Raw genomic sequence first — 25,083 nt, forward strand, 5'->3', positions numbered from 1 at the left:
ACAGAGCCACTTGCTTGCTGTGTGACCTTGGGCAAGCTATGGAACCTCTCTGGGCCCCAGCTCTCTTATCTCTATAAAACAAGGATGGTAATGGTAAATAGCTCAGTAGATGTTGTATTACATGATTTAATAGGTAGAAAGGTTTTAGCATAATTCCTAGTATCTAGTAAGTGCTTGATACACTTGTTCTCAATGTGTTTTTGGTTCCTATCCTATTGATTTCTTCTAACTGTACATCTATCACCTATTCAATGATGACTTGGGGGTAGTGTAATGGAAAGAACAGTGAACTTGGAGTTAACTGCTGGATAGACCAAGGATAGCTGCTTCTCCATCTTTGGGATGTGGGGTCTTAGGAGGTGTAGGCGTTGCTTTGTGTATGTATTGTGAGCGTCAACAAGTGTGAAAGTGCCTCATAAACTGTTGTGTGCTGCCATTGTTGGAGCTCACCTCCACCTTCGTGTCTGTGTGGGAGGGTGGCAGGGGGAAACCACAGGGAGCATGGTAAGCAGCTGAGCGTGATTACTCTGTACAACCCAAGTTCATGTTGGATCAAGGGAGGTCAAGGGAGGGGGGTCAAGCGGGGGTCAAGGGAGGCTGCCGGGCGGGCCGGGGCCAGGGCAGCTTTCCTCCCACCCCACACAGGACCCAGGCCAGGGATTGGTGTGCCTTGTGTATCAGCTGCCCTCTTGTCTGCCAAGACCGGCTCCCAGAGTGATGTGGGGGCTGCCCAATGGGTTCTTCGCGGGCCAGACACTGGGCCTCTTGGGAAGGGCTCCTGCCCATCTGTGCCCGACCCTGGGCCTAATGAAGACACAAGCATGGTGTGGTCCAGACAGGCAGCACCTGGGACCGCCCTCAGCCACCACTGGGGAAGCAAGGTGCCCAGAGACAGGGCAAGGCTTGGAAGGCATGGGTCAGATGTGATGGGGGAAAGACAGCCCTGAAGGCCGAGGAGGGGCCCCACTGTTACCACAGTGAATCCTCACCACCTCTCTGGTTAGGAAAACACTCCCCAGTTCTGAGATACAGAAACCCAAGGTCTGGGCAAGTGGCACAGCCTGGATTTGGCCTCTGAAGTCAGGCTGGCTGACAGCTCCCTGCTCTTTCCACTTCGCTCTTATTCAAGGGAACATAGAGGAAAGTTGGGGCAGCAGGGGATGCTGAACACGTACTCTGTGGCCGGGGCTCAGGCCTGCCCCATCATCTCAAGACCCCAGCGACCTGCTTTCTCTACCTAAGAACAAACTTCACTGCCCCATGGCAAACCTCTTAACATGTTCTGAGATCCCGGTTGCTTCACAGAAATGGAAAAACAAAACACCAGCCCACCATTCTGAGGCAGGAAAGGGCTTTCTGGGTCATGGCACGTGACCAAATAAATCAGATTCAGAAAAAGAAGAAAAATGTCCTTTTGAAGGTTCACACTTTAAATTCAACCCCATGTTTATGGCATGACGATTTCATGCTGGTTGGCTTTTTTGGGCACACTTTTTTCCTGGAGTGCCACAAAATTAGAATTTTTCAATCACTGCTAATTCCCTCTCCCCACTTCCCCACCCAAGTTTGTATCTTAAGCATTGAGAGGCATGTTTTGAATGCATGGAAAAGGCTAAACTATAATCATTGGCTGAAGTCTAATCCCTCTTGCAATCCCAATAAATGAAAACTAAATATCAGCAAATGGATGAATTTCGGAGAAACATCTGTGTTCCATTACAGAATCGCTGGCAACAATGGTGTTGACATACTCTGTGTTACCAGTTATTTCCTCTTGGATTTGCCGAGACTGGAGGATTCCTTCTCGTTTCTGAAACGGGGGTGGGGAGACGGGTGGGGAGGAGGAGAAAAAAAATATGCTTTAGAAAAATACAAAAAAAAAAAACTGATTAGCATTCCTGCTATTGAGAAAGTTACTGGTGTTTAAGAAACGAAAGCAGAGAGGAGATAGTGCCAGAAGCAAAACGAGGTCCCCGATTTCCTGGGATTGGACCATACCATTCATACTTAAGTGCAATTAGTGTTTATTCCAAACAAGTTGGCTGTTTCTGGGATGGTGAATCTTTTCTTTCTTTATTGGAAGACATTTTGCTGGAAGCAAACTGTTTGCCTCCTGGAGTAATCCACAGTAAACCAAATGGAAATGAAGGCCAGGGTGTGTCTGCCCTCCAGCTGGGGCCACAGAGGAGAGCCGAGAAACACTTTTAACAGCGGGGCTGGGGTGGAGGACGAGGCCAATGTGGAGAATTTAAACAGGGGGAGAGTTTTTGTTTTTATTTTTAATGGATAAATGAGGAAGGTTTTCTGTAAGCAGGCAGTCCTCAGGTAACTGGCTTAACTCTCTGAGAAAAGGGTAATGAGTCCTTTGGGAGCCCGCACACCTACCCATCTGCCTACCCACCCACTCATCCATCCATTTGTCTGTCCAGCCATCATCTGTCCACCTCCTCCCATCAATTTATTTCATGAATCAGTGTGTTCTCTGTACAAGAACCTATGTTGGACTGAGTGCAAATGCTATGCAACAACTGACATGACTTCTGACCTTGAGGAACACAGAGTAAAATGGGGTAGATGAAACAGGTATGTGAGAAAGATGGCCAAGAGACAGTCTGGGTTTACGCCGGATGGCGCAGCTCAGTATCACAGTAGGATCCCCTCCACCCTCAAAAGCGTCAAGTGTAATCAATTATGTGGTCATCCCATGCAGACAGGAAGTGCTGAATGCAGGACAGGAGCCAGCACTTTCAGTTAGGATGGTCAGGGAGTGAACTCTTCCAAGGGGAGGGCATCCTTGAGCTGGAACTTAACAAAACACAGAGGAGAGGGCATTCCAGCAGAAGGGATGGCCTGAGTGCAAAGGCAGAGTCAGGAGAGCACAGATGTGTCTGGGAGACTGTGTGGAGGGACAGTGGCTGCCATTAGTCAGGGGAGAGTCAACTGGGTGCCAGTTTGGAGTTTAAACCTCCTTGTGTGGGTAGGGGAGCCAGTGAAGGAATGTTAGGGCTCAGGAAGACCTTCTGATCCATGTGGGGAGGGAGATTCATTTCATCAGGCTCTACAGCCAGCTTCCAGACACCTAGAGGACAGTAGTCCAGGGATGGCAAGCAGTAGTCAGGGCAAGTTCATCTTCTACGAAGGTGGAGAAGAATATCGAGAGGGAGCCTCCACACATGAATGTTTCAGCTGGAACCTGCCTTCTTGCCCTCCTGCCCAAACTTCCAGAACCTTCTCTTCTATTCCCAATAGCCACAGAAACTAGCGTCCTTGCAAAATACTTTTATGGAAGGAAAGGTGGAGCTGGATAAACGCCAAGAGTACATCTGCACTAGATTAGGAAGAGCAGATCATCAAAGCAGAAAAGGAAGTAAAAAAGAAAAATAGAGATATCATTTAAAAGGGATCCAATAAGGATAAATCAAGACTTTTTCCCAATGCAGCTTCAACATATGTATAATTTTCACATGGGGCTAATGGAATTCATGTCCTTGTCTTGTGAGGCTCTTTATAGACATAAAAACTCATCTTCAACTTCAAGCAGAATTCAATACTTTTGTATAGAATGGAAGGGAAATCTGGGTTAAATAACCCCTCACCTAGCATCTAGATTCACCTCGATCTATTATTTCTTGCCTCAAGAAATCTGTGGTTCAGTCAGTGTCTTTTGGCTAATTCTGAGTACTGCTTCTGCGCCTATTTAAGTTGACAAAGCAAAATACTCCATAAGACCTGACATGCATAGGTGCCATTCCGTGTACTTTGTCTTCTTTTTATCTTCATGCTAACAAAACTATCCACTGATGGCCTGTAACTGAGCTCAAAATAAGGCATGAGACGTGGGCTTACAGCGACCAATGTTTCGAGAAGATTCTACCCCATAATCTTGAATCAGAGTTTTAGAAAATATGAAGAAATGAATGTAAACATTATATACTGGTGAAAATAACACAATAAAGATGGTTTGGATTAACTGGTAAGATGCTTGTGCCAGGATGCTCTGGTCTAGTCACATATCCACAGCAGACATAAATGCTTGCCACAGTTGAATGGTCAATACGTGAGGCCAATTAGTTCCTTGTATCTGCACTTAGCATCTGAACCACACACGTTCACACCTACCCTGGCCCTCTGGTCAGCCTCTCTCTCTCTGCTCCTTAGGTGTGGTCTTGCCTCCTGGCAGGCAGGGCTAAGGTGACCATTCCTATTATATCTCCTTGATGTTTAGCAAGTTAGGTACTCACCCAGAAGGTGTGGAAGAAATACTTTATCACCAGGGCATGGCCAAGCAGCTGACTGAGGAGCACCTCACATCCTCTTTCCCTCCACTAACATCTGGTCCCCGAAAGCTTAGCTTTTGTCCTGGAGACTTGGCCTGGTGGGGTCAGGCAAAGCCTACCAGCCCTCAAGACTCATCCTCACCAAGGGATGGCAGGGCCGCCATATTGTTTTCTCATCCAGAGCCCTGGCTAACCAGAGAGCTGCTCATTAGGGCGTTCTCCCTTGCAGCATGTTTACTTGAAAAGAACAGAAACAAGTAAACAGAATGCTGACCTTTCCTAAATGGGCATAAAGTTGGAAAATGAAATTGAATTTGAGTATGTAATGGGGTTAGGAGCAGAGTGAGAGAGTCACAGGGAGAGAGCACACCCTCATTGTGGAAATTACACAGCCATATGTGAATGGAAATTCCATCCAACAATCTGGAAAAGATGACCTGAGATCCCAGCCTTGCTTCTCTGGGCAGGTGAAAAGCAGCAGCGCCTGAATATATAGGCACAGCCAGTCAGGGGCTCTCTCAAACACATATGCACACATGCACGGGTATCTGCCTCTCCCCAGTATCTGTGCCTCATTTGTTTATGAACAAAAAATGGTTTTCCATGGCTTGCAGGATATACACCCAGGGATATACCTTTCTTGTGATTCTATTGCACACACTTCACAAACATATACACCTCACACCCTCAAATATACAGTACACAGACACCTCCTGATAAAAACACATAAAGCCCAGATGCATGCCCCCCCACAAGGCTAGCCCATATTCAAGTATTCGCTCTTCCACCCTTTGCACATGTAACTGCTTGCTGCCCACATGTATTAGATAGTGCACTAACAGGCTTTCCAACATAGAGCACATCAAGAACACTCAGCATTGATTCCACTCTGCTTGTAATAAGCTACCCAGGCTGCCTTAGTTCCCATATGAACTCGGCCTCTATACCTCTTTAAGGGCACAGATGTTTGTAGTGCTGTCTTACCTGGACCACAACCACTTGGATGGAGACATGATCTGGGAGTCGGATTGGTGCCCGGAAATACTGGGACAGAGCAACCAGCAGATGCAAGATGGCTACCAGGCTCTTGGCATGAACGGCTGAAATAAAAGATGATTTAAAAATTAGAGAATCTTCTTCCAGGCAAATATAAGCAGATATTAAAAATGTAGCAGTACCATACCCAATGTACCTTTTATCATCCACCCCCCCTTTCCATTAAGGGTCTCACAGGCCTCCCCCTTAGGCTGCCTCATTCTTGGCTAAGTCCCATGGAGCTGCTTCTTGGAACATGTTATTGTTGGATTTCCAATATAGTGCCTCTCCCCTCTAATTCAAGTTTCCAGTTGGGACCCGGATAACTGCTGAATTTTAAGATCAGATCAGCCCTCTGCCACCCCCATGTTTTTGTTCATTCTATTCTAACAACCATGAGTATGTCTGCTCTGCATCCTCTTTCCCTTCCCACTTGACTGAGAATTCTCTGGGTTATCACTGCTACCCATGTCCCAAGGCTCTATGAAAAACATGTCTTCCATAAATGCACACTGAGTCAGGAACACTGGATCTTTTCCTTTGTTCAGGGCTTACAGTCCCTTGAGGAAGGCATGACGCATCTGAAGGGTTTTGTTGCTCTTTTGAGTACTGTATATGGTCAGTGTAGGCAGTGCCCCTTGGGGAATAGCTGGGAGAGGATGTTTATGACCCAACTAGCTTCTACAGCTATTGAGCAGCATGCTAGATGTTAAACCACTTGTAATAGGGAAGGGTGGGCAACCAATGAGTCGTCGTTTCGCAGTAGAGCGGAGAGAGAGGAGAAAAACACTGTGACGTAATGGGTCTCACTTGACAAGCTCTGTATTTGTTTCCTGCTGCATGACCTTGGGTAGGCCATTCAAGGACTTTGAGCCTCAATCTGCTCATCCTCACAAATGGGGATAATAGTACCTGTGCAGAAATATGAGTTGTACGAATGTTCAGAGAAAATATAGGCAAATCTTCTAGTACATAGCAGATGCTTAGGAACAGTTGATATTTTTTATTATGATTTATAAGAAAATACAATACCTGGCACCTAGGTAATTAAATCATGCCAACCTTCTCTTCTTTCTCACAAAAGGAAAGATTCACCAGATACTTTACCTGCCTTCACAGCTCTACCAGCCTCATGGGCTCCTTTTACAGGGAGGCATTTAAGGAAAGAACAAAAAAATGCTCATTTTGTGTACTTAGTACAAACTGGGCCCATTATTAGGGTGTCCTTTGGTCTGCCCTGGGATTGATGAATCTGTTTCAACAGAAGCTTTAAGAAATCACCAAGAAAAGGAAATGACTCAGACATTCCTTGGGAATTCATTAGAGTTACTTGTTATCACCGCTTTTTCAAAGAAGGTTTTCCACTGACTATGAGCAGCAGCTCCCCATACCAACAAACAGCAGATGATCTGCTCCTAGCTCAGCCTTCCAGAATACAGTTTCAGTTCTGGGCTTTTGGGCATCATCCAAAGTTTTACCCCACAGTTACAATCTCCGAAAAGGAGGCTGACAGGGTGTACTCGCTGCCAGGCAGATGCATAATTGGGTTTGCTCTTCTGATCCCAATGGCCATACCATGGATCCAGTCACTGCGGATTGTAAGGACATTTGCTAACTCTCTCCCTTTTAATTACAAAACATAATGCTAGAGCAGGTGTGGCTGAAAAGGTTGTTCTTAAGTCCTGGTGACATTGTACTTCACGGTCTCACTAAGCAACACAGAGCTATTTTATAAGCACCATTCAGATGCCAGTCTCTTTTGATGAGTGCTCTGTCCTCCTGGGAATTTTTTCAGAAGAAGTAATTACAGTTTCCCTCACCCTCTCTCTTCCTCTCACACACATGCTACATGTGCAAAGATGTTAATTATCATGTAATATATTATCATTTAAAAAAAATCTGGAAAAACACTGTCTAATAGCCAGAGGGTAGTTTAGACCAGTGGTTTTCAAAAAAAAAATTTTTTTTTTTTTTTTTTATTAAGCAGAGAAACTCTTTAAGAGCCATTAGGCGAAACAGATGATAAAAGTACAAGTGCTCTGGTCTCCAAGTCCTCACTGCAGCCCACCCACAGCTGCTTCTCTCCTTAGTGATGCCTGAGTTCCTCCTGGCAAATCATTAGGTTGGGTCAAGCATGGCTTAATAATCGCTGCTTTAATAAATCATGGTATGTCCACATAATGGAATAGTTTCCATGCACTGAAAATCGCTGTTGAAACAATGTAGCTATAAATATTAATAACGTAATGTTAAACAGAAACAATGGAAATAATGTGAACATATACATTTATGGATATACATATAGAAATACATATGTACATATGTAAGTGTATATACACACACATACAAACATGTGCTTGCGTCCGGGACTCGGAAAGGAATGTTAAAAAAAATGAAAATATGATTGCTTCCTATTTCAAAGTTTTCTGTAGGATAAAGATATGTCGTCTTTCTCCATTAAGATAAATCCTAACAACCTTTGGATATTTGGGTACCTTCCTCACTGCCACATCTGAGTGTCTCCAGGACGCTCTAGCATTTTGCTTGATGCTAGACAAAATCTAGAGCTACTGTGCTTTTGTGCTCAAGTCAGGACAGCAATGTGCAGGTTTAGAGCAAGGCCAAGGCTCTACTGTATAAACTGGGCACTTAGTCACTGTACCAAGAGTGGAAAAACAGTGTCAAAGGAGCTGCCGAGGGATCCCTGGGTGGCGCAGCGGTTTGGCGCCTGCCTTTGGCCCAGGGCGCGATCCTGGAGACCTGGGATCGAGTCCCACGTCGGGCTCCCGGTGCATGGAGCCTGCTTCTCCCTCTGCCTATGTCTCTGCCTCTCTCTCTCTCTGATGACTATCATAGATAAATAAAAATTAAAAAAAAAAAAAAAAAAAAAAAGGAGCTGCCGAGTTAGAAATAGTCCTCCAAATAGGAGTTGTGATGGAAATAGAAATTGGTGTGATTTTTTGGAGGTGATTTGACAATATGCATTATGACCTTAGAAATGTACATATACTTTGGCCCTAAAATACTACTCTTAGGTGTTTATCCTAAAGAAATGTGGCTACAAGCAGAGAGAACTCATCGGGCTATACTGATGATAGTGGCGGGGGGGGGGGGGGAACAGTCTCAAAATCCATCATTAATTAAATAGCTTATGATACATTCATACATGGTCCTGTTACATAATGTTAAAAGTGACAGACAAATGATCTGCAAAGATATACATCTTCTAAATATATACAGACTGATCTCATCTTTGTAAAAATAAAATACATTTTCATAAGTACATATACACACAATTATTTATCTATTTCTTACACACAAACACAAGCATGACTTGATGGAGCACACCACCGGTTGGTAGGTCCCTGTCTCTGGGTGGGCAGCTTGATGCACAGGCTCCATGGCCAGACTCTCTGGCTCTCACTCCCGGCTCTACCACTCACACCTGTGTGACCTTGGACAATGATACTCCTTTAGCAAATATTACTGTGCTTAGTAAGTGCCAGTCACTCTTCTAGATCCTGGGGATTCAATAGTGAAGAGACAACAATATTCAGCCTCATGAAGCCTACGTAGATTAGTTTCTTAACCTCCCTCTGCCTCTCTTTTCCCATCTGCAAAATGGGGATAACAGAATTCTTACCTCAGATGGTTGAGTGAGGATTATGAGGATCAAAATATGTAAACTGCTTAGAATAGTACAAAGCATACAGCATAACCATAAATATGTTAGATGCTAATATTTAAATTTCTTTTATCTTTGTAAATTCTTAATAACGAAAATTGTTATTAAGGAAGAACCCTCTAGAGCCCTACATGAAGAGCCTTGGTAACTCAGGGCTGTCGCTGCCACCTTAATCCTGACTGGAAAGACGATACAATGTCAAACAGGCAGAGGAGAACAGGAGGGATTGAACTTCCCCCCCAAGAGCTGGGCCCACCATATTCATTATGGAAGAAATCACTGCTGGTTGCAAACAGGCATTGCAGGGAGCTAGCCACAGAGATAATTATCCCTCTGACCCAGTAATTCATCTCACTTCTGGAAATCCATCTGACGGGAATAATTTGAGAGAAGCAAAAAAAGACACAACCTAAGACATTCGGCTTGGCCCCATCTGATGGTAGCCATAGGCGAGCAAATATCTTAAAAGGATCAACGTCAACATAGGGTTTAAATTTACTATGGGATTATCTCCCCCATGAAATAGAAGCAGCTGTCAAAAGTAAGTACAAAGATCACACGGGAATATAGAAAATATGATCTAATATTAAGAGAAAGTAAAACACCAGAATGTGACTCATCAAGTAAAAATATGCATGGATATGGACAGTAGTGGGCAAAAAATGGAAATAGCTAGATGAGAACGGTAATACAGGGGATTGTTGTACTCATATATATTTCCCTATAAAAATGAAGGTAAATATGAACCAAACAAATCATTAAAAGCCCCTGAAGACAATGGTCCTGAAGTGTCTTTAAAAAGTTCCATTCTTCTGTGGCCCCTGCGTGGTTCAGTTGGTTAAGCGTCTGACTGTTGGTTTCAGCTCAGGTCATGATCTCAGAGTCATGAGACTGAGCCTCACATTGGGGCTGGAGATCCTCTCCCTTTACCTCTCCTCCCCACTCATGTGTGCACTTGCACTTGCTCTTGCTCTCTCTCTCTCAATCTCTGAAATCAATCAATCCTGAAATAAATTAATCCTAAAAATCTTTTTTAAAAGATTTTTTTTTTTTAATTTGAGAGAGGAGAGTGAGCAAGAGAGAGCGAGAACACGAGTGAAGGGGCAGGGGCAAAGGGAGAAACAGATTCCCCACTGAGCAGGGAGCCTGATTCAGGGACCCTGGGATCATGACCCAAGCTGAAGGCTTAACCAACTGAGCCACCCAGGATCCCATAAATAAATCTTAAAAAGTTCCATTCTTCTATCTCAGTCTTTCCCAAGCTGTGTTCCCTGGTAAGTGAAAAGGTGTTTTGTTTGGAGGAGTATATAGAGATGGTCCATATTCAGGGAGTAGGAAATAGGATGAAATGAAACTAAGCAGGCGTCTTTATCAGAAGACTTCAATGCTCATGACTGTGGTGGATTTCCAAACTGTAGATGCAGCTCCTACACACATAACCAAGCTCTTCCCACCCCAGCCCCTGCACTGGGGGCAACATCCAGGGCCCAGGGCTTGGCCTCTCCTCCTCCTGCTCTTGGGTGTTTCTCTCTGTCAGGCAGAGGATGACCTGTTAGGCACTGTGTGCGGTGCGCACGAACATGTGATTATGCTGTAGGAGACACCTGATGTCTTGCCTCTGCTGTCAGATGCTAGAAACTTGCCGAAGAGGTTGTGTCTGGCAGCCACTGAGCCTCTAAGTTAAGGGGTAAAGATTTCCTTTTCTTTCCCAAGTTGGAAAGGCATTTTTGTTTTTTTGCTTTTGGTAGGGAGGAAAGGTGTCCATTGTAAGTTGTATAAACTGGGAGCAAGAAGGCCTAATACTTAACCCCTTAATACTTAAAAGCAGAGAATGCAATCTAAATCATCTTATTAATCTGAATTCTTATTTTCATCATTTACAAAGAACAAAACAACTTTGGGCCCCTTCTGAGAAATCTGGTGTTACCATTGGGATCCCTCAATCTGCTGATTTAATGCTGATTCTGTTACAGACTCATCCTGTCCAGATTAGACTGGCGGGCCCTTAAGGCAGCAGCAGAATGGACAGTTGATACTTCCCCAGATTCAGGAGCTACACTAGCTGTGAAATCTGAATGTGAAAATGCTGCTCCAGGGCCTGCAACCTCAGCCAGATCTTGGCTCCTTCTGGAAAACGAGGGGCTGAGAGGGAGGGCATGGGCTTCAGGACAGAGCCAAGCTCCTGCTCCCCTGCTCCTCAGCTGCCTGCATGTAGGGATCCCCACCTCCTGAAGCCTCTATGAGTTGATCACACAGCTGCTTCCAAAGCTGTGCTGGGGCTCAGAAGTAGCTCAGAGGAGTCTCCTCCTCTTCCCAATCTCATATGACCTTGCTACAAACCGCCCTGCACAGAAAGGCACACCGGATTGGGTTATTTCCCAGCCATGCAGAGAAGTCCTCTAAGGAAGGGCACGTCTTGCTCAACGATAAATGGGTCTGCACCCCTCCCCTGCCCCAGGCCTGCCAGCTTCCTGGATGGCTTCTTGGGGGAAATCCCGGGCTGGGGACCATAGCCCTCATCCTTCTTTGTAAAACTCACAGTCCACGTTCCACTTGATGCTCCTGGGAGGAAGCTTCAGGGTTTCGTTGATTTTCTCCAGGACGGTCTGCAGCTTTTGCTTCTGAGCAATCTCTGACTGGGTGACTTCAGCAACGTTCAGTTTCTCGCTCTCAAGTTTCTCTGGGATGCCGAGGGGGAAAGACAGTGGCTGTTATCTCTAGCCACAGACACCCCCAACTCACGTGCTTCCTCGCTCGTTCATTCGCTCACACGCACACCTGTGCTCATGCATCCACTCACGTACACCTGCACTCACACATCCTCTGTCCCCACAAGTGTTTACTGAGCACCTGCTCTCTGAGGGACACTGCTCTCCCCTCATGTGATGGTGGCACTAGTGGCAGCAGTACTGTGAAAACTTGGGACTGTGTCTTGTATCCCCACACGATAAGCTCCCAGGAGCAGGGAAGTGAGGCATGTAACCCAGCCTGTCATCATTGAACCCTTTTCCACCATTCCAGATTTTCCCTTCTTTTCAAGTGTGCCTTCTCTAAGTGTACTCTGAGCCATGACTGGGGGGGGGGGGGCGGGGAGGGGGGCTGTGTGCCTCCCGTGGCCAGGGGTCTTTATTCAAGGCCTTTTGCACATTTCTGTAGTATGTGTCATGCTTAATCACATTTATCTCTTCTAAGCACCTCTTTTTATTTTTTATTTTTATTTTTAAAAGATTTTAACTATTCATGAGAGAGAGAGAGAGAGGGGCAGAGACATAGGCAGAGAGAGAAGCAGGCTCCCTGTGGGAAACCTGAGGCAGGACTTGATCCCAGGACCTGGGATCATGACCTGAGCCAAAGGCAGATGCCCAACCACTGAACCACCCAGGTGCCCCACGTTCTTTCCTTTTAAATCCACCTACAATTAGCTTATTCGATGTCTCCTGTTTCATGAATTCGAGGGCATTGTTTCTTTACTTTCTTTCCCATATGTTAACATCCCTGAAACCAGAGTGTCTTAGAGCTGATGGCATTCTACAGCTGTTGCAAGCCAGGTGGAAGACAGGAGATCTCACTGCTTCCGCGTGTGTGCCCTGGGTCCTAGCCCTTCACAGTGTGGCCACTTCCAGGTCTCAGCCTAGAAGAACACTTTCAAAAAGTAGTTAGTAAAACATCTAGGGAATAAAAAAGCTTTGGGTAACAGTAGTTTAAATGATTTTTCTTTTTTCTGAGTGGTACTTTTAAAATGGTACGTTTTGAAATCAGTTGTTCCTGCATGCACTGGCATGTCCCGTAACACTTAAAGGCAAAACACAGTCTAATCATTTCATCGCTCTAAATTTTTATCTGTTAGGACAACTTTTGCATTTCTGAATGTTATCTGCTGCTGGAGTCACCTAATTCTACTCTCCACAACTCATTCAGGATTGGTAGAATTGATACTCTGAAATACGTTTCAAATGTCTTTTTCCTTTATTTTAAAGGACTACTATACAAAAAAAATTTAAAATTTATGTGACTAGTCCCCTACGTAGCTTATATTCTTTCTTTTGTTTTTCAGTAGTTGTAGCTTATCCAGGTCAAATATGTCTTGGTTAATTCTTTGAAGATGAGATTGTCCACTGGAGAATTTCTGCAGGTTCTGTGGATTTAAGAATTCTTTCCTGCATCTGGTTAGAATGAGCTCAGGCTCTTCTCGTCTGTGAAGGCCCGCGTGTGCTCCTTCTCTTCTCTTTAGTTGCTTGTGGCCATCGTTCTTTAATTCTCAATGTCTGGGATTTAATAAGCCTATATTTGAATGTCTTCCTCTTGATTGTTCAAGTTGAAGAGACCATGTGTGCCTTTTCCATTTTTAGACTGTGAATTCTTATCTTGGGTCCTCTCCTACCGAAGAAATGACAAGTTGTTTTCATTTTATTTTGCAATCACAATTTTGGTAGTTTGGTAGAGGCTGCCCAAAGTGCTAGGTTAAGGAAACTTCTGAAGCCTTCTCCTGGCTGAGAGGAAAAGATCGCCAGCTTAGGATAATGATGAGTGTTTTGGGAGAGGTCCTGGTGGGGGGTGGAGGAGGAGAGGAAGAGTCAGAACCACTCTCTGGCCAGCCCTGATGTGGTACATCATTGCCTGTGATCTTTTATATTTATAACCTTCTGCTGGCATTGGACTTCTTAGGTCTCTGAATCTGTTTTCTAGCTCAATAATTTTTTTTTGCACTGTGTCCATTCTGTTTACATTTTTAAAAAATTGGATTTTAGACATTACCTACTAAAACACTCATTTTTTTGTTTTTGCCAAGATTTTTTAATTGTCACATTACTAACATTATAATGCTTTCTTCTTAAAATTAAAAAAATTCTGTTTTTTAGCATCTGGCATTATTGAGGAGAAGACTTTTTATGGCTTGCTAATTTCTTTTGCATTACTAATTTTTGAGATGATGTAATTCTGCTTTACTTTTTTCCTACTTTAGTTATGCTTTGGGTTTCTTTTTTTGCTTTTAATTTTTGTTGGCTATTTTATTTTGGCACTGACATTGGTATTATGTGGATTTGAGTAGATAGAATATATATATATATATATTTTTTTTTTTAAGATTTTATTTATTTATTCATGAGAGACGCAGAGACACAGGCAGAGGGAGAAGCAGGCTCCATGCAGGGAGCCTGACGTGGGACTCGATCCAGGGACTCCAGGATTATGCCCTCAGCTGAAGGCAGATGCTCAACTGCTGAGCCACCCAGGCATCCCAGATAGAATATATCTTAAAGTAAAATTTATTAATAGTTTTTCATGCTCACACACACAAACAGGAAGAGCTCTCTTATTCTTTCTCTGTTAATGAAAGTGAGATTTCTGGCTACTTTTTTTTTTTTCATTCAAACATAAATCATGAGTATTTTTGTCAATATATATGGATATAGCTCATTTTTTGGTACCTTTTGACCACCTTCACCCACTCTGTCCACCCCCCGCCCCCAACCCCTTATTTCTGGCCATTTCTGGATCTATGAGCTTTTTTTTTTTCTTTAATAAAGATTCAACATACAAGTAAGATCATATGGTATTCCACTTAGCATAGTGTTCTCAAAGTCCATCTACGTTGTTGTAAGTGGCAAGATTTCATTCTTTTTTTATAGCCAAATAATGATGCGCTGTATAAATATATATATACACCATATCTTCTTTATTCATTTATCTATTGATAGACACGTAAGTTGTTCTCGTATCTTGGCTATTGTAAATAATGCTGCAGTGAACATAGGGGTGCACATATCTTTCAAGTTAGCTTTGTCATTTTCTTTAGACAAATGACCAGAAGTAGACTCACTGGATCGTACAGCATTTCCACTTTTAATTTTTAAAGAATTCTCATGCTGTTCAATGGCTGAACCAATTTACATTCTTAGCAGCAGTGCATATAGGTTCACTTTTCTCCATGTCCTTGCCAGGATTTATTTCTTGTCATTCTGATAGTAGCCATTCTATTCTGACTGTTTGGTAGTATCCTATTGTGGTTTTGGTTGATGATTACTGATGTTGTGTACCTTTTCATGTGTCTGTTAGCCATCTGAGAGTGTCTTCTTTGGAAAAGTGTCTATTTAGATCTGAGCATTTTAAAATTAGATTGCATTTTTTCCTTTTTCGCCCCCCCATTCAGTTTCAAGAGTTCTTTATATATTTGATATTAACCCCTAGCAAATATTTCCCCCCAGTCAGTAGGTTGCCTTTTCATTGTGTGGATGGTTTCCTTTGTTGTGCAGCTTTTTATTTTGATGAAGTCCCACTTATTTTTTTGTTGTTGTTATTTTATTTTGCCTTTGCTTTTTCTGTCAAACCCCCAAAAATAATCACTGAGATCAATATTAAAGAGATCACTGCCTATGTTTTCTTGTAGAACTTTTATGGTTTCGGGTCTTTTTTTTTTATAAATTTATTTTTTTATTGGTGCTCAATTTGCCAACATATAGAATAACACCCAGTGCTCATCCCATCAAGTGCCTCCCTCAGTGCCCATCACCCAGTCACCCCCACCGCCGCCCACCTCCCCTTCCACCACCCCTAGTTCATTTCCCAGAGTTAGGAGTCTCTCATGTTCTGTCTCCCTTTCTGATACTTCCCACTCATTTTTTCTCCTTTCCCCTTTATTCCCTTTCACTATTTTTTATATTTCCCAAATGAACGAGACCATAAAATGTTTGTCCTTCTCCGATTGACTTATTTCACTCAGCATAATACCCTTCGTTCCATCCACATCGAAGCAAATGGTCAGTATTCGTCGTTTCTAATGGCTGAGGAATATTCCATTGTATACATGGATAAAGAAGATGTGGTTTATGTATACAATGGTTTTGGGTCTTATGTTGAATTCTCTAACCCATTTTGAGTTAATGTTTGTAAATGTTGTAAGATAGTGGCCCACTTTCATTCTTTTGCATGTGGCTGTCCAGTTTTCCAAATGCCATTTATTGAAGAATCTATATTCTAGGCTCCTTTGTCATAAGTTAATTGGCCATATTTGTGTGGCTTTATTTCTAGCCTCTCTGTTCCATTAACATGTGTCTGTTTTTATGCCAATACCATAGTGTTTTTTTTTTTTTAATACCGTACTGTTTTGACTACTGGAATTTTGTAATACAGTTTGAAATCAGGGAGCACGGTGCCTCCAGCTTATTCTTCTTTGTCAAAATTGCTTTGGCTATTCAAGGTCTTGTGTGGTTGCATACAAATTTTTGGATCCTCTGTTCTATTTTTTTTTTCTGGGCAATGTATTTTATCTATTTTCATTTGCATATAATTTACTAAAATGTTATATTAGTTTCAATTGTACAAAATAGTGATTCGACAAGTTTATTTATTATGCTATGTTCACTACAATGTAACTACCATTTGTTTTAATACATCTTCATTACAACATCATTGACTATGTTCCTTCTGCTGTGTCTTTTTATTCCCATGACTTATTTCATAACTGGAAGCCAATTTCTTCCATCCCCTTATTCTGTGAAAACTACCATTGGAATCTCAATAGAGATTGCACTGAATCTGTAGATTACTTTGGGTAGTATAGGCATTTTAACAATATTAATTCTTCTAATCCATGAACACAGAATATCTTTCCATTTGTTTGTTATCTTCAGTTTCTTTCAGCAATGTCTTGTAATTTTAAGTGTACGGGTTTTTCACCTCCTTGGTTAAGTTTATTCCTTGGTATTTATTCTTTTTGATGTGATTGTACATGGGATTATTTTCTTAATTTCTTTCTGATAGTTTGTTTCTTGGTGTATAGAAATGCAACACATTTTTATATATTATCTTAGATAAAAAAGCTTTCTGCTTCCCACCATCGGGTATGTGGGTTTGTCATATAGAGCCTTTATTATGTAGAGATATGTTCTCTCTGTACCCACTCTGTTGAGAATTTTTATCATGAATGGATGTGGAATTTTGTCAAATGCTTTTTCTGCATCTATTGAGATGATTATATGATTTTTATCCTTCATTTTGTTAATGTGGCAAATCACAGATTGATTTGTGAATGTGGAACCATTCTTGCATCCTTGGAATAAATCCCACTTGATCATGGCATATGATCCTTTTAATGTACTGTTGAATTCACTTTGTAAATATTTTGTTGAGGATTTTTGTATCTATGTTCGTTAGGGATGTTGTTGCAATTTTCCTGTGGCATCCTTGTCACAAGGAGGTTTTAGCATCGAGGAAATACTGGTTTTGTAAAATAAGCCTGGAAGTGTTCCCTCCTCTTCTGTTTTTGAGAAGAGTTTGAGAAGGATTGGTAGTAATTTTCCTTTAAATGTGTGATAGAATTCACCAGTGAAGCCATCTGGTCCTGGAGTTTGTTTGTTGGGGACTTTTTGGTTACTGATTCAATCTCCTTACTAATAACCAGTTTGTTAAGATTTTATTTTCTTCATGATTCAGATTTGTTAGGTTGCATATTTCTAGAAATTTACCAATTTCTTCTAAGTTGTACAATTATTGGTGTATAATTTTTCATAGTAGTCTCATGATCCTTTGTATTTCTGTAGTATCAGTTGTAAAAACTCCTCTCTCATTTCTGATTTTGAGTCCTTTCTTTGCTTGTGAGTCTAGCTAAAGGTTTGTCAATTCCGTTTATCTCTTAAAAAACAACTCTTAGTTTCATTGATTTTTTCTATAATCCTTTTAGTTTCTAAACATTTCTCTATATGATACATGTCTCACTCAAACATATGAGCATCTATGTCAGTACATATTGATATAACTCATTTAAAAAATCCACATAAGACTCATAACTTATTCAACCATTCCTCTGTAGATATATAGTTATAAGCCAACTTTTCCTATTTGTATTAAAGGTTTTTTAAAAAAGATTTTATTTATATATTTGACAGAGCGAGCACAAGCAGGTAGGTGGGGAGCAGCAGGCGGCAGGGGGCAGGGGGAGAAGCAGACTCCCTGCTGAGCAGAGAGCCTGATGAAGGCTCCATCCCAGAACTCTGGGATCATGACCTGAGCCAAAGGCAGATACTTAACATACTGAGCCACCCAGGAGCCCCTGTATTAAAGTTTCAATAAACATTGCGTGTGTGTGTGTGTGTGTGTGTGTGTTACCAACTGATTAGTGCCAGTAAAAGGAAAAGCTGTTGCCTTATAGATTTTCTTAAATAGAGTCATCTTACCAAATCTCCTTGTTAGTTCTATTATTGTTTGAGTCTTTAGCACTCTTTGGGTATGGAAATAAGATAAAACATAGTTCTTTCTATTTTGTAAGCTTATATCATTTATTTCAATTTTATGACATTTTCAAATAAAAGATTTGAGAACCTCTTCTGCTATTTCTATCCCCTACTTTATTTTTAAAACGCTCAACCCTCAAAACTTAACAGTTCCATTCAAATATCCCTATAGTTAAATAGTAATTTCAGTCATTGTTGCTAAGTAGTTAAAGATAATTTCTTTCTCAAAACCCCTGGTTTTTCTCTTTTGCTCTTTATTAAACTAATTTCAGCTAGCTACATGAAAATTTTCTATTGCTGAAATTTTATTCTTCCATGAAATTGTTTCTTTCATGTTTCTATAGTTCTACAAATTGTTCATCATTAGTTTAACTTGTTATAAAGTAATAGGCATGATTTTGAAATAGGATGCTATTTAGCAAATTTTCTCAGGATTATTTTGTGACTCTTTCACTTGTTTTTGAATTTAGCTTCCAAATGTGCTTTTGGAGAGATTATTTTTAGAAAACAATAAAATAGTATTCGAAGAGTTCTGAAGTATCAAGACAGAGCAGAATAAACTCAACTCCCTGAATGGTAGAAAAACTGGGATGTTCTAACAAACACAGATACTATATATATTATACTTTATTAATGTAACCGTTCTTCAGAGAATTAGAGTACATAAAATACTCTTTTCAGTATGAGTGATTCCTGAGTTATTACATTTCTGTCTCCAAATATACAGAGAGGCTTTGTTAGATTTTTTTTTTTATTGTATCATGGCCAGAGAGTTTGGTCTTTATAATAATTTGTTGAGACACACTTTATGGACATAGATTTTGTACGTGATCCATCCATATACAGTTGAAAAGAAAGAATACTCTAGTTTTGGTATGGCTGGTTAATTATATTCTCCAAATCTCCTCTATCCTTATGAATTTTTTTCTTAATGTGTTATTAACTGATATATGTTAAAAATCTAACACTGGATGGAAGATTTATCAAGTCCTTGTAATCCTGTCAATTTTATAATGTTATGCATAAAAGAACATTTAGATTAAAAATGTATTTTCCTAGTAGCTTTAGTCTCCTCAATATGTAAAGACTCTCTATAGTAATGCTTTTTGCCTTGAAGACTGTTTTGTCGGATATTAAAACAGTTACCCCAGCTTTCTTTTAATTAGTATTAGTCTAGTGTGTGTAATTGTTTCCACTTTTTAAACCACTCCAATGTGGGATTTTTTTTTTAATTTTATTTATTTATGATAGTCACACAGAGAGAGAGAGAGGCAGAGACACAAGCAGAGGGAGAAGCAGGCTCCATGCACCGGGAGCCCGACGTGGGATTTGATCCCGCGTCTCCAGGATCGCGCCCTGGGCCAAAGACAGGCGCTAAACCGCTGCGCCACCCAGGGATCCCCCAATGTGGGATTTTTAAAAAAGATTTTATAGAAATAAAGAAAGAAAAAGAAAAAAAAATAAAAAAGATTTTATTTATTTATTCATGAGAGACACACAGAGAGAGGCAGAGACAGGCAGAGGGAGAAGCAGGCTCCCCATGGGAAACCTGATGTGGGACTTCTTCCCAGGACCCTGGGATCATGCCCTGAGCCGAAGGAAGACACTCAACCACTGAACCACCCAGGTGTCCCCCAATGTGGGATTTGAACTCACCACCATGAGGATGCCTAACTGATTGAGCCACTCAGGTGCCCCTAATTATTTCCACTCTTTAAATCATTCTTTGTTTCCATAAATTAAGAGTGTCTCTTATAAACAGCATATAGCAAGATGTTGTTGGGCTATCTAGTTTGGCAATCTTTGTCTTTTTAATGGATAAAATCAATTTATATTGAATGCGTTCATCAATATACTTGGATTCACTTCTCCCAACTTATTTTCAACTTTTTATTTTTCTGCTTTTTCTGGTTCTTTATCCACCCTTCCACAGGTATGATTTCTTTTGGATGAAGGTTTCTATTCTCTCTCATTTCATTTTTTCCCCCAATTACTAGTAGGGAGGCTATACACTCTGTTTTATTATTTTAGTGGCTAGCCTAAAAAATTTGCCATGTGTATTTAACGGAATAGAAACAATACAGGCTTTCTGAGTCTGACTTACTGCACTTAGCCTGTATACTAAATAATACAGGACTTAAGAGGATACTTTGACTTGAATCACACTCTTCCTGACTTAAGTGTTATAGTTGTCTGGGATTCTATCTTAATTTCTTAAATCAATAATTTAGACATTATTGTGATTGTTTTATATTTGTTTAATTATTGCTTCAATCTACCGATCATGGTGATCTTTTTAATTATAAGTTTTTATTTTATTTTATTAAAAAATTTGAGTATAGTTCATACAATGTTACATTGTTTCAGGTATACAAGATAGTGACTCAGCATCTCTGTGCATTAGGCTATGCTCCCCACAAGTGTAGTTACCATGTGTCACCATATAGTGCTATTACAGTATCACTGACTCTATTTCCTATACTGTACATTTTATTCCCATGATTTATTCATTCCATAACTGGAAGCCTGTATCTCCCATTCTCCTTTGTTCATTTTGCCTATCCTCTGCCCCTTCCTTCTGGCAACCATGAATTTGTCCTCTGTATTTACAGGTATGATTCTGCTTTTTGTTTATTCATTGGTTATGTTTTTCACATTCCACATAAGTGAAATCATATGATATTTGGCTTTCTCAGTCTGACTTATGGCACCTAGCCTAATACCCTCTAGGCCTATCCATGCTGTCACAAATGGCAAGATCTCATTCTTTTTCATGGCTAATATTCCATTGTATATACATATATATACACACTCACTTCTTTATCCATTCATCTGTCGATGGACATTTGAGTTGTTTCCATATCTTGGTTATTATAAATAATGCTGCAATAAACATTGAGGTGTGTAGATCTTCAAATTAGCGTTTTTGTTTCCTTTGGAAAAATATGTATTTAATTTGCATTTCCTGAAGATTACTGATGTTGGGCATCTTATCATGTGTCTGTTGTCTATCTACATGTCATCTTTAGAAAAATGTTCTATTCAGGTCCTCTGACTGTTTTTAACTGAGTTATCTGATTTTTTTTGGTTGAGTTGTATAAGTTCTTTATATATTTTAGATTTTAACACCCTATCCAATATATTGTTTTTAAATATCTTCTCCCATTCAGTAGGTTGCCTTTTTTTGTTTTGTTTTGTTTTGTTTTTGAGGGGGGTGTTTTTTTTTTTCACTGTACAAACTCTTTATTTTGATGTAATACCCTTAGTTTATTTTTGTTTCCCTTATCTTAGGAGGCATATCTAGAAAAATATTGCTATGGCCAACGTCAAAGAAATTACTGCTTATGTTCTCTTTTAAGATTTTTATGGTTTCAGGTCTTACATTTAGGCCTTTAATCCATTTTGAGTTTATTTTTGTGTATGGTGTAAGAAAGTGGTCCAGTTTCATTCTTGTGCATGTTGCTGTCAAATTTCCCCAACACCATTTGTTGATGAGACCATCTTTCCCCATTGTATATTCTTGCCTCCTTTGTCATATATTAATTGACTAGACTGGCATGGTTTTATTAGTTTTATTCAACCTACCATGTGACCTTTGCTCATCATTTTCTGCTGCATTTCAAATCTTTCTTTTGGGTTCAGTTTTCTTGTTCCTGGAATACATCCTTTAGAGATATCTTTTAGTGAGGGTCTGTTAGAAGTAAACTCTCTCAATTTATGTTTGCTTAAAATGACTTCATTTTCTCATTTAAAAATTTTTCTTAATTTGAATTCAATTTAATTAACATATAATGTATAATCAGTTTCAGAGGTAGAATTTAGTAGTTCATCAGTTGTATATAACACCCAGCACTCTACATCAAGTGCCCTCCTTAATGCTCATCACCAAGCTACCCTATCCCCTCACCCACCTCCCCTCCAGCAACCCTCAGTTTGTTTCCTGAGTCTCATTTTTTTGAAAACAGCTTTTTTCCCTGGGTAACATATAAGATGACAATTTTTTTCTAAATTTTGAAGATTTCATTTCAATATATTTTGGCTATTGCTCCTGAGGGAAATAGCTTTCACGCTGTTGTTCCTTTACAGGTAATCTACCTTTTCTCTCTGCTTTCAGTCATTTCTTTGTCTTCAGCGTTCTTAAGTTTTATTATAACGTGTGTAGGTATAGATTTATTGTTATTTATCAAATTTGGGAGCCTGTGAACTTAATCTGAGAAGTTATATCTTTCATCAATTCTAGAAAATTCCCATTCATTATATCTTTAAATTTGCCTTGTCTCCATTTTCCTTATCTTTTCCTGCTAGATTTTCAGTTAGCTATATGTTAGATTTTCTTAGAAAAATCTTTTAGTTCGCTTTCTTATTTTAGGCACTCTTGTCTCTACATTGCCTTCTGGGTAATTTCTTCAGTGCCAACTTCCAGGTCACAAATTCTTTCTTTAGCTGTATCTGATCCATTGAGGTTTCTAATTATATATATATATATATATATATTTTTTTTTTTTCATTTCTAGAAGTTCTGTTTGGTTCTCTTTCACATTGACTTGTCCAATTTTGATAATTACTTTTTAAAAAAAGATTTATTTAAGACAGAGTGAATGAGTATGGGGGAGGGACAGAGGGAGAGAGAGTCTTAAGCGGACTCCATGCTGAGTGCAGAGCCCAACTTGAGGTTCAACCTCATGACTCTGGGATTATGACCTGAGCTGACACTTAGCTGACTGCACCACCCAGGTGCCCCTTAATAGCTTGTAAAAAATAATCCTTTCATTAGCCTTTTTAAGTTTTTTATTTTGACATATTTAAACATATTTCATAACTGATCAGTTGCTAATATATAGCATTTGTGGGATGAATTTACAGTCTATTATTCTGTTGATCTTTGCTCAAAGTGGTTGCTTCTCATGTGTTTTGTGATTTCTGATTTTAAACTTTCTTTGAAACTTTGTCTCTGGGAGCTCTTTGTGGCCTAGGTTGAAAGTTCATTCCTCGAAAAGGACATATTTTGCTTTTGCCCTGGGAAGCACTAATAATCTGGAATAACTTTTTTTTTAAAGATTTATTTATTTTATTTATTTACGATAGAGAGAGAGAGAGGCAGAGACACAGGAGGGAGAAGTAGGCTCCATGCTGGGAGCCCGACGTGGGACTCGATCCTGGGACTCCAGGATTGTGCCCTGGGCCAAAGGCAGGCGCTAAACTGCTGAACCACCCAGGGATTCCCTGGAATAACTTTTAACTACATTTCAATCTTGGGGCTTTTTTCTTGAAAATATAGCAAACTTTTATTTTAATTTTATTTTTAATTGTAGGTGACATATTAGGTTCAGGTGAATAACAGTGATTCAACAATTATGTAGATTATGAAAAGCTCACCATGATAAGTGTACCTACCATCTATCACTGTATAAAGTTATTCCAATATTATGGACTATGTTTGCTATGCTGTACTATTCAACCTCATGACTTTAGTATTTTAAAATTGGAAGTTTGTGCCTCTTAATCCACTTCAACTATTTTTCCCATTCCCTATGTCCCCTCCTCTTTGACAACCATTAGTTCTCTGTGATTCTGTTTTTGTTTTGTTTTTAGATTCCAGATATAAGTGAAATTATATGGTATTTGTCTTTTTCTGACATATTTCAGTTAGCATAATACTCTCTAGGCCCATCTGTGTTGTCATAAATGGCAAGATCACATTCTTTTTAATAGCGAATACTCTATTGCATATATATATATAAATATATATATATATATATATATACATACACACACATACACACACACTACATTTTCTTTATCCATTTATCTATTGATAGATACTTAATAAGTTCTTTCTATAACTTGGCTATTGTAAGTAAAGTTGCAGTAAACATAGAGGTGCATATATCTTTTCAAATTAGTGTTTACATTTTCTTTAGGTAAATATCCAGTAGTGGAATTAGTAGATAATAGGGTATTTCTATTTTTAATTTTTGAGGATCTTCCATGTTTTTTATAGGAGCTGTACCAGATTGCATTCCCACCAACAGTGCAAAAGGGTTCCTCTTTCTCCACATCCTTGTCAACATTTGTCTCTTGTGTTTTTGATTTTAGCCATTCTGACAGGTGCGAGGCAACATCTCATTGTCATTTTGATTTGCATTTCCCTGATGATAAGTGATTATGAGCATGTTGTGTGTGTGTGTGTGTGTGTGTGTGTGTGTGTGTCTGTTGGCCATCTGTGTGTCTTCCTTGGAGAGATGTCTGTTCAAGTCTTCTGCCCATTTTTAAATTAGATTGTGTTTTCAGGTTGTTGAGTTCTTTATATATTTTATATATTTTGGATACTAACCCTTTATCAGATATGTCTTTGCAAATATGTTCTCCTATTCCATAGGTTGCCTTTTAATTTTATTGATTGTTTCCTTTTCTGTGCATATTTTAATTTTGATGTAGACTCAATAGTTTATTTTTGCCTTTGTTTCTCTTGCCTCACAAGACCTATCTAGAAAATAGTTGCTTTGACTGGTGTCAGAGAAATTACTGCCTGTGCTTTCTTCTAGGATTTTTATGGTTTCATGTCTTCTAACTAGGTTTCTAATCCATTTTGAGTTTATTTTTGTGTATGGTGTAAGAAGTTTGTCCAGTTTCATTCTTTTGCATGTAGCTGTCCAGTTTTCTGAATAGTTTGTTGAACAGACTGTCTTTTTCTCACTGGATAGTCTTACCTGTTTTGTTGAAATTTAACTGACCATATTTGTAAGTTTATTTCTGAGTATTCTATTCTGTTCCATTGCTCTATGTGTCTATTTTTGTGCCAGTACCATACTGTTTGGATTACTATAGCTTTGTAAAATAACTTGAAGTCTGGAAT

At 39.9% G+C, this 25,083-nt stretch overlaps 1 protein-coding gene across 1 annotated transcript in view; it reads right to left on the reverse strand.

The window, feature by feature from the left end:
- PARVA (parvin alpha) overlaps positions 1 to 25,083 on the reverse strand; it is a 165,439-nt gene that overhangs the window by 17,584 nt on the left and 122,772 nt on the right. The window contains exons 5-7 of the mRNA XM_072725642.1: positions 11,537 to 11,677; positions 5,262 to 5,377; positions 1,752 to 1,810 (exon numbers count right to left, since the gene is read on the reverse strand). Coding sequence (XP_072581743.1) covers positions 1,752 to 1,810; positions 5,262 to 5,377; positions 11,537 to 11,677 — 316 coding nt within the window. The remainder of the gene's footprint in view (positions 1 to 1,751; positions 1,811 to 5,261; positions 5,378 to 11,536; positions 11,678 to 25,083) is intronic.

The sequence above is a fragment of the Vulpes vulpes genome, chromosome 11 (assembly GCF_048418805.1).
Source record: "Vulpes vulpes isolate BD-2025 chromosome 11, VulVul3, whole genome shotgun sequence".
NCBI classification, from domain to species: Eukaryota; Metazoa; Chordata; class Mammalia; order Carnivora; family Canidae; genus Vulpes; species Vulpes vulpes.